This window comes from Acipenser ruthenus, chromosome 33, assembly GCF_902713425.1.
Source record: "Acipenser ruthenus chromosome 33, fAciRut3.2 maternal haplotype, whole genome shotgun sequence".
Lineage (NCBI taxonomy): Eukaryota > Metazoa > Chordata > Actinopteri > Acipenseriformes > Acipenseridae > Acipenser > Acipenser ruthenus.
The window spans coordinates 13,138,530-13,154,259 of record NC_081221.1 but is presented as its reverse complement, the minus strand read 5'-3'; the positions used below and the strand labels follow the sequence as shown (position 1 = coordinate 13,154,259).

General features: G+C 43.8%; 1 protein-coding gene across 1 annotated transcript; it reads right to left on the bottom strand.

The window, feature by feature from the left end:
• Window positions 1–9,875: 9,875 nt before the first annotated feature.
• LOC131704966 (zinc finger and SCAN domain-containing protein 29-like) lies at window positions 9,876–14,961 on the bottom strand. Its single transcript, XM_059006753.1, has 2 exons — window positions 13,968–14,961; window positions 9,876–10,189 (listed from the first exon to the last, which is right to left on the bottom strand). The coding sequence occupies exons 1-2, from the start codon at window positions 14,953–14,955 to the stop codon at window positions 10,179–10,181; spliced, it is 999 nt and encodes a 332-aa protein (XP_058862736.1). The 5' UTR covers window positions 14,956–14,961; the 3' UTR covers window positions 9,876–10,178.
• Window positions 14,962–15,730: the final 769 nt, after the last annotated feature.

Genomic DNA, 15,730 nt, shown 5'->3' with positions numbered 1-15,730 from the left:
AAGTACCTTGCTCAAGGGTACAGCAGCAGTGTCCCCGACCTGGGATTGAACCCACGACCCTCCGGTCAAGAGTCCAGAGCCCTAACCACTACTCCACCCTGCTGCCCTATTGTTAAGAAATGAAGTAGATTGTGCTTTTAACGTGATAACTTGGTATTTAATGGTTAATTCAAAAAGAGTAGTCTAAATCCAGTTAATAGAAATGCAAATTAAGTCTAGTACTGTTCATAAATATGAATTTTGTTTCATATTCAACACTTCATTTCCCTCTGGCCGTAGTTCTGACAGGTCATAGGACAGGCAATTATTTTCCACTCTTATTTTCCAACACGTGGGCATTCTCCCAAATGAACAGAAAATATATTTTCTAAATATCTCCAATATACGGTGTATATGTTTTCATACATTTAGCTTTAAAATACTTATGTTGTACCTACATTTGACATATTTGAAACATACATGTTATACTTGAAAATATATTATTCATGAATATTCTATGTTACCATGGCAACAGACCCCTAAACTGGAAAAAAATATCCTGGTATGAGTTATATTCATACTTATGAACGTGACTAATATTTTTATCATATTAGACTCCTTCCTACATCATCACCGTCTTCAGTGTGCAGTGCTGCCATATTTATTACTAATTACAATTATAAAGCGACAATAATAGGTGACATTCAAAACAAAGATTTGGACAATTCTAAAAAGAAAACAGGTTCACACCAAAAACAGAATTTAAGAGCGCAAGAAAATGAAAATACAAAAAGGAAAACACTGACAGACATAAACCTCACAAAGTCGAATTTGCGTTCAGTGGGAGAAACGAGAGAATTTCACCAGATACCTGAAAAAGACCTGGACAAACACATTTCAAATTTCCTCTGGTCAGTGATCATGAAAGTAGCATTTTCCACAGCAGCCCTTCGCAAGAAAAACAATCTCAGCCAAACAGAAACAGCTTAAGAAAGACGGTAAAGGCTTTAAGAAACAGAGAATATATAAAATATATAATATGGGTCAGAATATATTACCACTCAAAAATATGTCTCTTGTTAGTTTTGAGCTAGTAATGCACTCATAACTGCACCCACTCGTGCATTACGGCTCAAAATCCACCTGAGATACACATGTGGATTTTTGTATTTTATTTATTTAGTGTGCCCAATTATTATTTCCCCCCCCCCAATTTTCTCCCAATTTGGAACGCCCAATCGCTTCTCCCCTCAACATAGCAATTCCCTACACTGCTCAAGAGACCCGATGGTTCAGTGGGCATCCTCTGATCCCACGACCAGCTTCCTTTTTCATCCTGGAACTTGAGAGCAGATGTCAGCGAGTGAACTACCCAGAATGCTTGTAAACCTCATACAAAATTAGGGGAAAGTAAAAAAATATATATATATATTTTAATATAAAGCTATACTGTTATGTTTCTAATTCGCATTGAAAATAAATGTCATGTTTTTTTTTATGTTTGCCTCACAATTTTGGAAGCCCTGCAGTTGGCAATACTGTGATTAGATGCCCTTATCAGAAACTCTGTCTGGAAAGCCAACCCAGCAGGGACAGTTTTATCTAAAGTAAGACGATCCCCAGCCTGCACACTGTAGACAGTAACTTGTCTTAACAATGCTGCGTCTGCACTGATCCCTGACTCAAGAGGCCTCCATCGTGACTGTTCGCTGAAGAGGAGGATAATCACAGCTTCACAAAATACATTCTCAACATGATCCGAGGTGGCCACGGACACTTAGACAGAAATCCCAACCACTCCTCACAGTCACTCAGGCTTTTGAATCCCAGGCAGAGTATCAAATTGCAGCTCTCCTTCAGTTTTGTAAATAGCTGAAGTTTTACCCCAGTGGGCCCTTTTATTTCTCAATATAAATGTATGTTTTTTTTTCCATACCCAAAAGAGTTGGCTTCAGCACATCTTAACAAGCAGTGTGCCTCCCATTGCAATTATTAAAAAACAGGTTATGTGCGCAGTTTGGGGTTCAAATGAAATAAAATAAAATGTTTCATACTTAAAAAGTGCACAAAACAAGCCCTCTTTGGTAACAATTAAGTGTTAGAATTTACATTCTAGTTACTTCGTAAATACATGTGTACTTACACATAATTACAATGTTATTATGCATGGTTACAATGTATTTAACATGTCAATCTTTTTGCACGATATATGTAAGTTCACAAGTGTATCAGAAAGGGGTTAGAGTTAGGGTTATGTCATTCAAAAGGATTTGCATATTAAGTACATTGCAACTATGCATCATAATATTGTAATTATGTACACATGAATGTACTGAGTAACTACTATGTTAATACACAGTAATACACTTAATGTGAAGTGGGACCACCTCCTTCTCCTACGGCTAAACATCAATCAATTGATCATCATCTCAAACACAGCTCCGTTTCTCCACCAGAAATTTCTATCTGGAAAAACAAACACTGGTATTCTCTAGGTGTGGAGAGTCAGCAGTCTTTACAAACTTGAATCACTGCAGTTTGTTCTTTAACAATGACATTGTTTTCGTCTCTCTGTCTCCTGGTGATCTGCCAACGACTGAAAATAACCTCCTTTTTTATACCAGTCAGGGAAGAGCAATCTACATCAGCATGCCTTCTGCATGACGATCACCACTGTAATCCGATACATAGCTGAAATAGTTATGCAGTAAAGCTTTATCTGAGAAAACTCAGGTGCAGTGGAGTGTAGCAAACACAATACAATTCCAAGAGTTAGCTGGGACTTTACGAGAGCTGTGCTAAGCAGAATATTTATTAGCAATCCCATTGTAGATCACTTTTCCATTTCAACACAGAGTGCTCGTTTAGCTCAAAAGAAATTCATCAGATTGAAATTTCGCTAGTTGGAAGATGGTTGAAGTTTAAGAATTATAATGCTCGTTAGGGTCTGGCAGTCTTCTGCAACGTATCCAACCACAAAGCAAAGGAAAGCTTCACTGTCGCGCATTGTGGCAGACACCAGCGTCATTGTACAGGGATTCTAATTTTATAGTACAGCACCCTTGGAAAACATTACAGCCTTGGCAAGGTCTAAAAATATTTTAACAGCCCCAGAATGGTGAAACTCATCATTAGGAAGTGTACTGGCCATATAAAATGCTCTTATACAACACCAATGTAAACAGAGATGGTTTGAGAGTGTCCTTAGCACCATACACAAGAGAACAACAGTTATTGTAATAAAACTGAACTCAAGGGCTCTTAGGTACCTTGTACTGCTGATTTGGATATTTGAAACATTAATGAGACATTGGTTTTGTGAATAAAATATAGAAACATGTACTATTTATTTTAAAACGTTTTCCTAATCATGTTTAATGAATGGGGGAAATAAAATGTATGCTGGTTAATTTTGTTAATCAAATAAAATGATTTGCACCACTGACCTGGGCAGTCAGAGCAGCTCCAGTAATTACAATTAGATTTTGCTCTGTTTTTCATATACTTCTGGCCAATATTTAATATTACATTCATATTTAGTTGATGATATTATTTGTTATAAGTTACATTATTATTATTATTATTATTATTATTATTATTATTATTATTATTATTATTATTATTATTATTATTATATTTTTTTTAATCATTTAAAACTCATTTAGAAATCATCTCTAGTTTGTGCAGTTTTTATACTTGCTGTCTGTCCCATCTCCGTTCCGCTCTGAATGGCTGGGGGTCGCTGTCGGTCATCTCAGTGGTCCATTAGTACTGTAGTTTCACTCTGTTCTGACAGATCTCATTGACTGAAGCAGTGCAAGAATGCTCTCATTTGCCAGCTACAGCGCCTGTCATTCAAAGCCCCTACTTTGAAATTAGCAGGTTAAGGTGTACGTAAGCTTTTGCTTTAGGTATACAGTGACAGTTACTAGTTTGATTTGAAAATGGGGCGCTAGAGAAAAACACGAATATTGAGCAGAATACCCTGAGCGACGGCTGAAGTCTCCGCAGCAGGACGAAGCGGGCCTGTCTGCCTTACCTGTGACTGAGTCAGGCTGTGCTGAAGCAGGAGAGGGAGAGATCAGACTCTGAATAATAAGTTAGTCCTGTTATCTTATGTTTTGTTCTGTGCATATTATTTTTACTCGTAAATGTATGCTCTAAAGGTCTGTGGTCTGTGTTTATATGCTGCGTTCTCTATGGTTTATTTGAGACCATTTTTAAATGTATAGCTCAGCTGTGACCAAACCTTATTTCAATTAGAAAATAATGGTTTTGATGCATGTTGAATATAATAAAGGGGTTTCGCTAAATGAGACGTTTCTCAGTCTTTTTTTTTTTAAGCATAAAAGTCGATTTCACCCAGTTTCTGCTTGAATTGAAAAATAAAGATCGAAAAAAAATATTTCTAAAGTAAACGTCGATATTAATCGTCGATTTGGCAAAAATTAAAAAATCGAATAGTAGCAAGCCTAATTATTCTATCCACTAATAGATTATTACAGTAGTTAAAATGAGTTGTCTTGAAGTTTCCAATACGGAGCTGGCAAAGAAGGAAAACTACAGCACTTGAGAGGAAAGCCATGTGTCTTTAAGAGATTAATGTAATGCTTGGCTACCTAGGAATAACTCAAACGACCTCTACTGGAATATCAACTGTATGCAAACAATATGGGCATATATTTACACTGTGAATGTGGTGTTCCAGTTTAGCAAGCCCTGAGCCTTTTGCTTTAAAAACAGAGCTGTTATCCTCAGTGACAAATTACCTTGGTTAAACTTAACATAAATACAGCTGCTTGTAAGTTGTTGTGTTCTTATTTCCATCCCCCAAAAGGCGTTGAGGCGTGCAACCCATACAGTGACCTCTGCGTCTCTGCAATGTGGAGCTCTCCTTGCTGCTCGGGGAGCGGTTTCGGTCCCTGGTCTCAACACAAGATCTGCTAATTCAGTTTGCCAGGCTCGGAGACAGAGTGGGAGCACATCCCTGGGAGATCCTTTGCTTGCACATTCTGTAAAGTCTACTGAGTGAGCAGGAACCGATAGAACCCCAGCGTGTTCTTCTCTTATTTAATCGTGTTCCCTGTCTTCCGCAATGATGTACGCGTGTGATTACAAAGAGGGTAGATCAAGTCGGTGCATTTAAATTCATAACAGGCAAGAAACATGCGTTGTGTTCTTTGTTAATGTTGCTGTTAAAAAGTGTAATGCAATTATTCATTAGCCCAGGGTGTCAAACATTTGTGTTGTTGGAAACACTGGCCAATATTCTATCACTGTACTGTAATGAGAAGTCAAATAATTATGCTCTTTCTGTAATTATATCGATTTCACATTTTTCATTTACTGTTAAATTACATTCATTTTCATGTTCCATGTCCTTTAAAACTAGAGTATTTAACTAAGGGGCACTGTCAACACAATTTAATAAGGGTTAATGGCAAAGCCAGCCCATTATCACTAGTTCCATGGTGCTAATTATATATATTTTATAATGCTAGTAAGGTCACGTATTATAAAACCTTATATCACTCTTTTAAACTTGATGTTTTATATAAATAATATACAGTATGGTTAATTTTGGAAATGCTGTTTCTAGCATTTTCTGTGCAGTCTGCTTAAGTGTTAAGTACTTGATTCCATATTTTTGTGATCTCAAATCACATCTCTTTCTCCCACTGACGTCAAAGACGACTGTCCCTTTGATTCAGCTTGACGCCCCGCATGCAGGCTGCAAACGCAGCCTTCGGCATCGCTTCTTTAACCCCACACCCATTCAGTCACTGTTCTATTTCTGGAGCTTGTTTGGGGAAACAATGCTGCATGCTTAACCTTCTGCAGGGTGACGGGAGGAAACTGCATCCTTTTCTTTTCTCTTGTAAGTCCCAATTTATTTAAACCGTATTTACATTATTATTATTTATTATTATTATTTATTTCTTAGCAGACGCCCTTATCCAGGGCGACTTACAGTCGTAAACAAAAATACATTTCAAGAATCACAGTACAAGCAATAATACAATTAAGAGCAAGATAAATACAACGACTTTGGTTCAAGAAAGTACAAGTGTGACAAAATACAATTCAATAATGGAGCAGATAACAGTGTCAGTGATAGTTACATCAGGATATAATTAAATACAAAATACTACAGATTAAATAACACTTGACAGTAATCTAAAGAACAGGATTAAATGCAGTAAAATAGGGGGCAGATAAGAGCAAGTAAAGCGCATTTAAGGAAGGGTGATAAGTAATTGGGTTAATCACTTTGTAGTATTATATAGTCAGCTATGTGTAAAGTTAATGACATGATTATAAGTCCAAAACTATGATTCTGAGTGCAGCTGTGGAAAGGATACTGTTATCCAGCTGCTATCAGGGAAAGAATGTTTCATTGCCAGAGAAAGTGTTAATAAAACTGACCTCATCTGACCTTGTACAAGCAGGAATTATCTGGTATAAATGTTGCTGACACACAGAGATAAGCCAGCAACTAAGCTTAGCACCCAAAGGGCTGTAGAGACTGTATAAACAGCAGCGCTTGGAGGTGCATCGGAGAAGCATAAAGATCCTCCAGGAACACACAGCATCGCCGCGTTCGAGGCTTCTTCCACAAACTGGTCACTGATATCATGGCTTCATCTCTGTCAATGACTGGTGGCCTCGTTATTGTGTCTGATGATAATGATCAAGCTGCAAAAGTGTGACTTTTGATATTTGGGATCAATAAAGGAATCCTTGTTGTGTGTGCTCCACAAAGAGAAACACAAATAAATAAATATTTTAGTTTCCTTACATGCAAAGGCTGTTTTGTGCATTGGAGGCCACGATTTAACATACTGGAAAGACAGAGGTGGAGAAAGACTACTGAAACTCATGTGTACTTAGAGGACCAACTTTTTAGGCAAGTCAAAGGATTTGCTACAGCAATGGGAATTTGTATATTTTTTTTTGAAAAAATCCTGTTCATCTCTTTAAGAAACAAAACACGCTGTTGCCATGCTTACAGAGATGTGTGTGAACTAGGGAATGTATCTCTGTATCTCTTAAATTACATTTATAATTGTTTTCAATGTGTTTTTTAAAGGATAAATTCCTACTTTATAGGGTTCATGGTGCAGTCTCTCCTGGCAAGTCTGAAGAGGTCACGTTTCAATTCTGATGTCTCCACCTGCAGCATACTATTCCTATAGGTCAGAAGGGATGAGCAGAGTTGAGAGGTCACGATCATTCATGTGATTTATTTGGAATCAGGAAGTACTCAAAAAAAGCTGTCGACTAGGATTCTACAAGCTCAGAGCCATGCCAGATTGGAAGGCAAAGTAGCCATGGAGTGATGGCTTGCACTTTCCATCTGTAGATGAACTGCACAAGGACCAGCGGTCACAAATGGAGATTAGATAAAAGGGGCATTCAGAAAATAGGAGGCACTTTTTTACACAGAGAATTGTGAGGGTCTGGAACCAACTCCCCAGTAATGTTGTTGAAGCTGACACCCTGGGATCCTTCAAGAAGCTGCTTGAGGAGATTCTGGGATCAATAAGCTACTAACAACCAAACGAGCAAGATGGGCTGAATGGCCTCCTCTCGTTTGGAAACTTTCTTATGTTCTTAACACATACCAGAAACAGAACTTAACTTTACCAGAATCTGTGTTGGCTCAACCACCAAATGCACTCAGATCCATGCTTGCACTGATGTTCTGCACAGAGCTAATGTAAGCAGCTGCACTTGAGAAAGCTCTCGAATGCAGAACCCCTCAGACTGATTGTAAATAAAGGGTTAAGTGGAAAGGAGAGAAATAAAAAGACATATAAAGCTGCTTAACCTTTAACTTCACCTCAAATGCATACAGCTCTGGTGGGGTACAGAGGCTGTGTGTTCAGCTCTGGTGGGGTACAGAGGCTGTGTGTTCAGATCTGGTGGGGTACAGAGGCTTGTGTGTTCAGCTCTGGTGGGGTACAGAGGCTGTGTGTTCAGATCTGGTGGGGTACAGAGGCTGTGTGTTCAGCTCTGGTGGGGTACAGAGGCTTGTGTGTTCAGCTCTGGTGGGGTACAGAGGCTGTGTGTTCAGCTCTGGTGGGGTACAGAGGCTTGTGTGTTCAGCTCTGATGGGGTACAGAGGCTTGTGTGTTCAGCTCTGGTGGGGTACAGAGGCTGTGTGTTCAGCTCTGGTGGGGTACAGAGGCTGTGTGTTCAGCTCTGGTGGGGTACAGAGGCTTGTGTGTTCAGCTCTGGTGGGGTACAGAGGCTGTGTGTTCAGCTCTGGTGGGGTACAGAGGCTGTGTGTTCAGCTCTGATGGGGTACAGAGGCTTGTGTGTTCAGCTCTGGTGGGGTACAGAGGCTGTGTGTTCAGCTCTGGTGTTGTACAGAGGCTGTGTGTACAGCTGTGTTGAAAAGTTTTGCATCACCGAGAATTTTAGGATTGAGAGATAATTGAAAAAAAAACCTATATGAACATAATTTAGATATTTTATTTAACATCATATAATCAAAGAAACTGCTAAATTATATTGCAAAACTCTACCGGAAGCCATAGCCATACAGTATTTCATGTTAGATTTCGAAATATCACATTTTGTCTAGTTAATTCTATAGGGTGAGGCACAACTTTTGCCTTTTGCATGGTTGAGTATAACTTGTGTTACAGGCAGTTTCACAATGCGTAGCTTCTAAGTTGCAGAGACCACAGTCCTTCAGACATTTACAAAAATTTAGACAAAGCCCTGCATTCCTTGCCACACCGTCTGTCAATAGCTGCTTCATTGTAGCAGCCTTGCTGCCTTCAACAAACTCTACTCATCCTGAGCGCAGCGTACGTGACAGCAGAAGACAATTATATTTTAAATATACTTTGTTTAATTGGTGAAACACCAGATTTTCATAACTGCCTGTCAAAATCACCAGTCGGATTACACAGATGCGTCTCTCACAAGGGATCCAGCATTTGACAATCTGTGTATGTTTTTGTATGCAGGGATGAGAAAGAGAAACAGCACAACTGGAAACAATGGTCTCTGCGCCATCAAAGGTCTACAAGGCTTAAGGAGATAAGTAGCTTTTGAAGTATCTTGACACCAGGGACTTGGTTGTTAAAGAAAAGGGCTTGTAACCAGGAGGTCCCCGGTTCAAATCCCCCCTCAGCCACTGACTCATTGTGTGACCCTGAGCAAGTCACTTAACCTCCTTGTGCTCCGTCTTTCGGGTGAGACATAGTTGTAAGTGACTCTGCAGCTGATGCATAGTTCACACACCCTAGTCTCTGTAAGTCGCCTTGGATAAAGGCGTCTGCTAAATAAACAAATAATAATAAAGGGACATGTGGTCTTTTCTAACTATTGTTAGATCTTAGAAACACTGAAAAACATCTTGACTAGCAGAACCATTAGCTGACCAGAGCAATACACGCAATGGATTCCCAATGGACAAATACTTTACAGTAGTGATATGAATTACCACTGAGCACCACCTATTGAAATTGATTGAGAGAATCATAGAATACAGCTGTGTACAACTATGAAGACCCTATTTAAAAGCATGTGGTCTGTATCATTGATATGCTTAAAAGAAACTGGCAGTGAAAGGGCTACTGAATAACTGAACTAAGAGAATCAAAGAGCACAGCGGTGTACCAAACATTAACAATAACTCAAAGTGTACTCTCTATACAGAAGAAGTCACATGGGTTCAATATGCCAGCCATATCTGGTGCGCTGTTAAAGTCATGTCCAGCAACACATTTACATGCAGGGCTCCTATAACCCTGCAAATATGAAGTCACTATCTCAAAGGGTTTCTGAGATGCAAGGCTTTGATACTCTGGCGGCTTTCTAAAATGATCGGCACACAGGGTTATTTTTTCTTTTAAGACACTGTGATCAGGTGCAGTGGTGCAGTAAATAAATCCAGTCCACACAATCCTTTTCTCCCAAAACAGTCTGTGGACTTTAATAATAATAAAAATAATAACAACAAACACAAAATAAGTCCACCCCTTTACCAGCGATGGTATTGAGGGGGGTACACGGCAGCTTTTCTAAAAATAAACAAAAACGGGACTTTGTCCGTCCCCGCGTTCTCTGTGCGCGCAGTGCTCTCGCTCCAGAGAAGCGTGGTGCCGTGAGTGGTGCTGTGCTGTGCTGTGCTGTGCTGTGCAGTGCAAGGACGTGCTCTTTATCAATCGCCGGTCCGCGGCTCACTCCTCCTCTGCAACACAAAACACACGTAATCCAAACTCATAAAAACAATACAGGCTCCGGCCGTTTGCATTTCATTCTCAGCGCAAGGGGAGGTTTTGACATAGCTGCTTCCCCTTTGTACCCAGCAAACTCCTCCCTGCAGCCAACGCGTCGCCATGATTTCTCCAATAGAGGGCTGCCCCGCAGCTGACTGCAATGGAATCGTCCTGAGTACTTGCAGCTACGCGCCCCTCCTAATATGGTCACCTTCCGGTTTCCACCTACCACCGAGGTGGCAGATCTAGGCGGCAGCTTACCTTCCCCCTTACACAGCGCCCTTTCTAATCGGGAGGGAGATTTGCAGCATCGATCCTTTCTCTCTCTATCACATATCTCACCCCTCAGAGTGATGCCGAAGGAACACTCGGCCAACACTACATTCCCCAATGGTCCCCCCTCCCTTGAAAAAAAATCTGCATTTTGATGCTCCTTACCCGCACGATGTTTCACTGTATAGTGGAAGGGTTGCAGCGCCAGATACCACCGAGTTATCCGAGCGTTATTGTCCTTCATCGTGTGTAACCACCTTAAAGGAGCATGATCAGTGACAAGAGAGAAAGAACGCCCCAACAAGTAATAGCGAAGAGCATGAGTAGCCCATTTGATGGCTAAACACTCCTTCTCAATGACAGAGTAGTTAATTTCCCTAGGAGCCATTTTTTTGCTCAAATAAATGATAGGGTGTTCCACTCCGTCAACTTGTTGGGACAGGACCGCCCCCAGACCAATGTGGGAGGCATCAGTCTGAAGGATGAACTCTTTGCTGAAATCTGGTGAAATCAGAGCGGGAGCTTGACAGAGTCGCTTCTTAATCATATCAAATGCTTCCTGACACTGCCCTGTCCATTTAACTAATTTTGGAGCAGCCTTTCGGGTGAGATCGACCAGGGGGTTGACTATGGTGGCATACTCGGGGATAAAACGGCGATAATAGCCGGCTAACCCCAGTAGTGATCTCACCTGTGACTTGGTTCTCGGGATCGCCGTCTCCACCAGCGCCTGGACTTTGGAGGCGATAGGCTTTACCCGGCCATTACCCATAATATAGCCAAGATACTGGGTCTCCTGTTTGCCAAATGCACACTTGCCCAGCTTGGCTGTTAGCCCAGCCCCCCTTAGAGACTGTAGGACGGCTGAAAGCCTAATAATATGCTCCTTCCAGGTGGAGCTAAAAATCACTACATCATCGATGTATGCGGCTGCGTACTGATGATGAGGAGCCAAGACCTGGTCCATCAGTCTCTGAAAGGTGGCGGGAGCTCCATGCAACCCGAAGGGCATGGTCCGGAAATGGAACAAGCCATCTGGGGTAGAGAAAGCAGTTTTCTCTTTTGAGCTCTGAGTGAGTGGAATCTGCCAGTACCCCTTCGTCAGATCCAAAGTCGAAATTAACCGCGCCTTACCCAGTCGGTCGAGGAGCTCGTCCACTCGGGGCATTGGATACGCATCAAACTTAGAGATGGCATTGACCTTCCGGAAATCCACACAGAACCGAGTGGAGCCGTCCTTTTTGCCCACCATCACGATAGGACTGCACCACTCGCTCCGGGAAGGCTCAATGACTCCAAGCCTGAGCATATCCTCCACCTCCTCGTGAACGGGACCCCTGCGACTCTCTGGGATCCGGTACGGTCTCTCTCGGACCCTGACACCTGGCGGAGTAATAATAGCATGAGAAATAACATTAGTCCTGCCGGGCAAATCAGAAAAAACATCACTAAACCTTTCCACCAACTGGAAGAGCTCACGTTCCTGATCCGGAAGTAACTGTTCTCCCATCGGAATGTTAGTTGCAGCTAATGGATTGACAGTGGGACCAAAATCCTCTTCTAAACTGTCACCAGCTATAAACAGGGCCTCCCTTTCATTCCAGGGTTTTAGCAAGTTAATGTGATAAATTTCTGTCTTATTTCGGCGATTGGGTTGTCTAATTTCATAATTCACATTACCAATTCCCCGTATCACCTCATATGGCCCCTGCCATTTAGCATACAACTTAGACTCTGATGAAGGAAGTAGCAGCAGTACTTTATCACCTGGCCGAAAAGTCCGAATTCTTGCTTGTTTGTTGTACTGCTGCTCTTGGCGATGCTGAGCTAGTTTTAGGTTTTCTTGTGCCAAACGACCAACCAATTCCAGACGGTCTCTTAACAGGATTACGTATTTGACTATGTTTTTGGAAGTTTTTGTTTGCTCCTCCCACCCTTCTTTCACAAGATCCAGAATGCCCCGTGGTTGCCTCCCATACAGCAGCTCAAAGGGAGAGAACCCAGTCGAGCTCTGAGGCACCTCTCTCACTGCAAACATCAGGTAGGGGAGGAGTTTAGCCCAATGTTTCTGCTCTTGGGTGACAAACCGCTTCAGCATCTGTTTTAAAGTCTGATTAAAACGTTCCACCAAACCGTCCGTCTGCGGGTGATAAACAGAGGTTCGAATGGACTTAATTTGCAACAATTTATACAATTCTTTCAAACACTGTGACATGAAGTTCGTTCCGTGATCAGTGAGGATTTCTTTTGGAATCCCTACTCTCGTTATAATCTGTACTAACTCTCGAGCAACTGCTGCGGCACTAGTAGATCTCAATGGTACTGCCTCTGGATATCTGGTCGCGTAGTCCACCACTACCAAAATGTGCGTGTATCCAGAGTCAGACTGGCTCAAGGGACCCACTATGTCCATAGCAATGCGTTCAAAGGGAACTGAGATCAGGGGCAGTGGGACCAGCGGGGCCGGGCGAACCCGCCCCGGCGCTACTTGCTGGCATTCCGGACACCCCGCTACATATCGCGTCACCTCACTATAGACTCCCATCCAATAAAATCGAGCCAATATTCGTTCCCGAGTCTTATCGCTACCTAAATGGCCCGAACATGGGACATCGTGAGCCAACCGCATGATCTCACGTCGAAAAGACTGAGGAACGAGTAATTGTGTTACAATCTGGCTTGTGCTCGTGGCTTGGGATACCCTATACAGCAAATGCCCGACAATAATGTGGTGAGGATATGTAAGCGGCCGGTTATCCTCTACATCCTTCCCCTCGATAGACCGAACCTGCCCCCAGATGTGTGCCAGCGAAGGATCATTCTTTTGTTCCAACGCTAGGTCCACATCTCGGTCCCAGAACTTCGGGATATCGAGCGGAGCTACAGTAGCTTCAGCACTGGGGGCCCCAGTAACCTGCCCCCGCAGGTCACACTGAGTCCCAATCCCCTTTCCCTTACATTTAACAGACTCTGAAGTTTCCCCCACCAAACCCCAGCCTTGTCTTATTGACATTCCTTCCCATTTTTCGACCCTTCGCTCTTTTTTTGTTTTTTTCGGGCGAAATCGGGAATAGAACAAATCAGCTTGCAGCGGGAATATTTTCCCAATAGTTTCCCCCGCTGCTCCCATGGTCTTACCGGAGACTGGCGTTACCGTTTTATTAATCATTGTTTCAAAATATGGCCAGTCTCGACCTAAAATAACTGGATATGGCAACTTTGCAGCCACTGCCACGATTACGCGGCGGGAATGACATCCAATCGTCACATCTAATTTAGTGAGGGGGTAGTCCTTGTTATCCCCGTGAATACAGGAAATGACCACGACCCCGCGTGACCACCAAGGTACCCCCGCCAACAGAGCTTCTTCAATTAAAGTCTGCCCACATCCTGAGTCCACTAACGCGTGGGTACTCACATCACCAACCCGTACATCAACAATGCAAGGCCCCTCCCAATCATTACCCCTGGACTTACCTGGTGCTGTTGGTAGGTAATGGGAGGCCGCACCACATTCCATCGCCGCCGGACAATTCCGCGCAAGGTGGCCGACCTCATGGCACCGGTAACACGTGGGGTGAAAGGGCGCCCACGGAGCTTGCGTGTCCCGCTGCCGGTTCGGCAGTGGGGAGGGGTTCTCTGCTCTCACCCCGCTGGGGGTCGACCTCGCCCTCCATTGGGGTGGAGGAAGGCCACCCGTGGGGTGCCGATGAGAAGTAGCCCCGTGGGGGGAGGGGGTGAAGTGCTGTGGGGGTCCTGTCCTTGGAGTCGGTCCTGTCCGGGGTCGGTTGGAGGGAGGAGCGGGGGTAACGACCACAGGAGCTGATGCCAAGGCATCCTCATACCCCTCAGCCAATCGGACTGCTGCCTCTAGCGTGGTGGGTCGATGCCTGGTGACCCAGTTCTGGGTGTCCGGCCCCAGCACCTTCACGAACTGCTCTATGGCAATCAGCTCGGTGATCTTTTCTGCATCGTTGGTGCCGGGGCAGAGCCACCGGGTCACATGATCCACTAGTTGCTGGGCCACCACGCGGGGTCGCAGTCCTGGGGGGCGCTGGTACTCCCGGAACCGGCGGCGATGTGTCTCCTCTGTGATGTCCAGCCGCTGGAGAATGGCCTGCTTCACCTGGTCGTACACCAGGGCTTGCTCATGTGTCAAGGCTTGGTAGGCTGCCTGGGCCTCTCCGATCAAATTGGGGCCCAACTGGGTAGCCCACCACTCCCGAGGCCACTGAGCTGCTGTTGCCTGCCTTTCAAAGGCAACTAAGTAAGCCTCAGGGTCATCCTCCAGCGACATCTTCACTACCCTTACCCTTGGTAGGGGTACTGCTGGTTGAACCGCCGGTTCCCTCCCCCGATTGGCCTCCAGGAACAAGCCATGCATCCTTTCCATCATGGCCGTCAATGATTCCTGATGCCTCCGCTCCTGCGCCTCCAACAGCGCTGCCAATGCGGTTGGGTCCATTTATAATCCCACTTCTGGACACCAAGTGTGATCAGGTGCAGTGGTGCAGTAAATAAATCCAGTCCACACAATCCTTTTCTCCCAAAACAGTCTGTGGACTTTAATAATAATAAAAATAATAACAACAAACACAAAATAAGTCCACCCCTTTACCAGCGATGGTATTGAGGGGGGTACACGGCAGCTTTTCTAAAAATAAACAAAAACGGGACTTTGTCCGTCCCCGCGTTCTCTGTGCGCGCAGTGCTCTCGCTCCAGAGAAGCGTGGTGCCGTGAGTGGTGCTGTGCTGTGCTGTGCTGTGCTGTGCAGTGCAAGGACGTGCTCTTTATCAATCGCCGGTCCGCGGCTCACTCCTCCTCTGCAACACAAAACACACGTAATCCAAACTCATAAAAACAATACAGGCTCCGGCCGTTTGCATTTCATTCTCAGCGCAAGGGGAGGTTTTGACATAGCTGCTTCCCCTTTGTACCCAGCAAACTCCTCCCTGCAGCCAACGCGTCGCCATGATTTCTCCAATAGAGGGCTGCCCCGCAGCTGACTGCAATGGAATCGTCCTGAGTACTTGCAGCTACGCGCCCCTCCTAATATGGTCACCTTCCGGTTTCCACCTACCACCGAGGTGGCAGATCTAGGCGGCAGCTTACCTTCCCCCTTACACAGCGCCCTTTCTAATCGGGAGGGAGATTTGCAGCATCGATCCTTTCTCTCTCTATCACAGACACCCTTGATGAAACTGACCCAAAGAATCAATGTCACGCTATTAAGTATGTT

What these genes read in the sequence shown, in the direction of transcription:
- LOC131704966 (XM_059006753.1), bottom strand. Translation starts at nt 14,955, where the DNA reads ATGGACCCAACCGCATTGGCAGCGCTGTTGGAGGCGCAGGAGCGGAGG.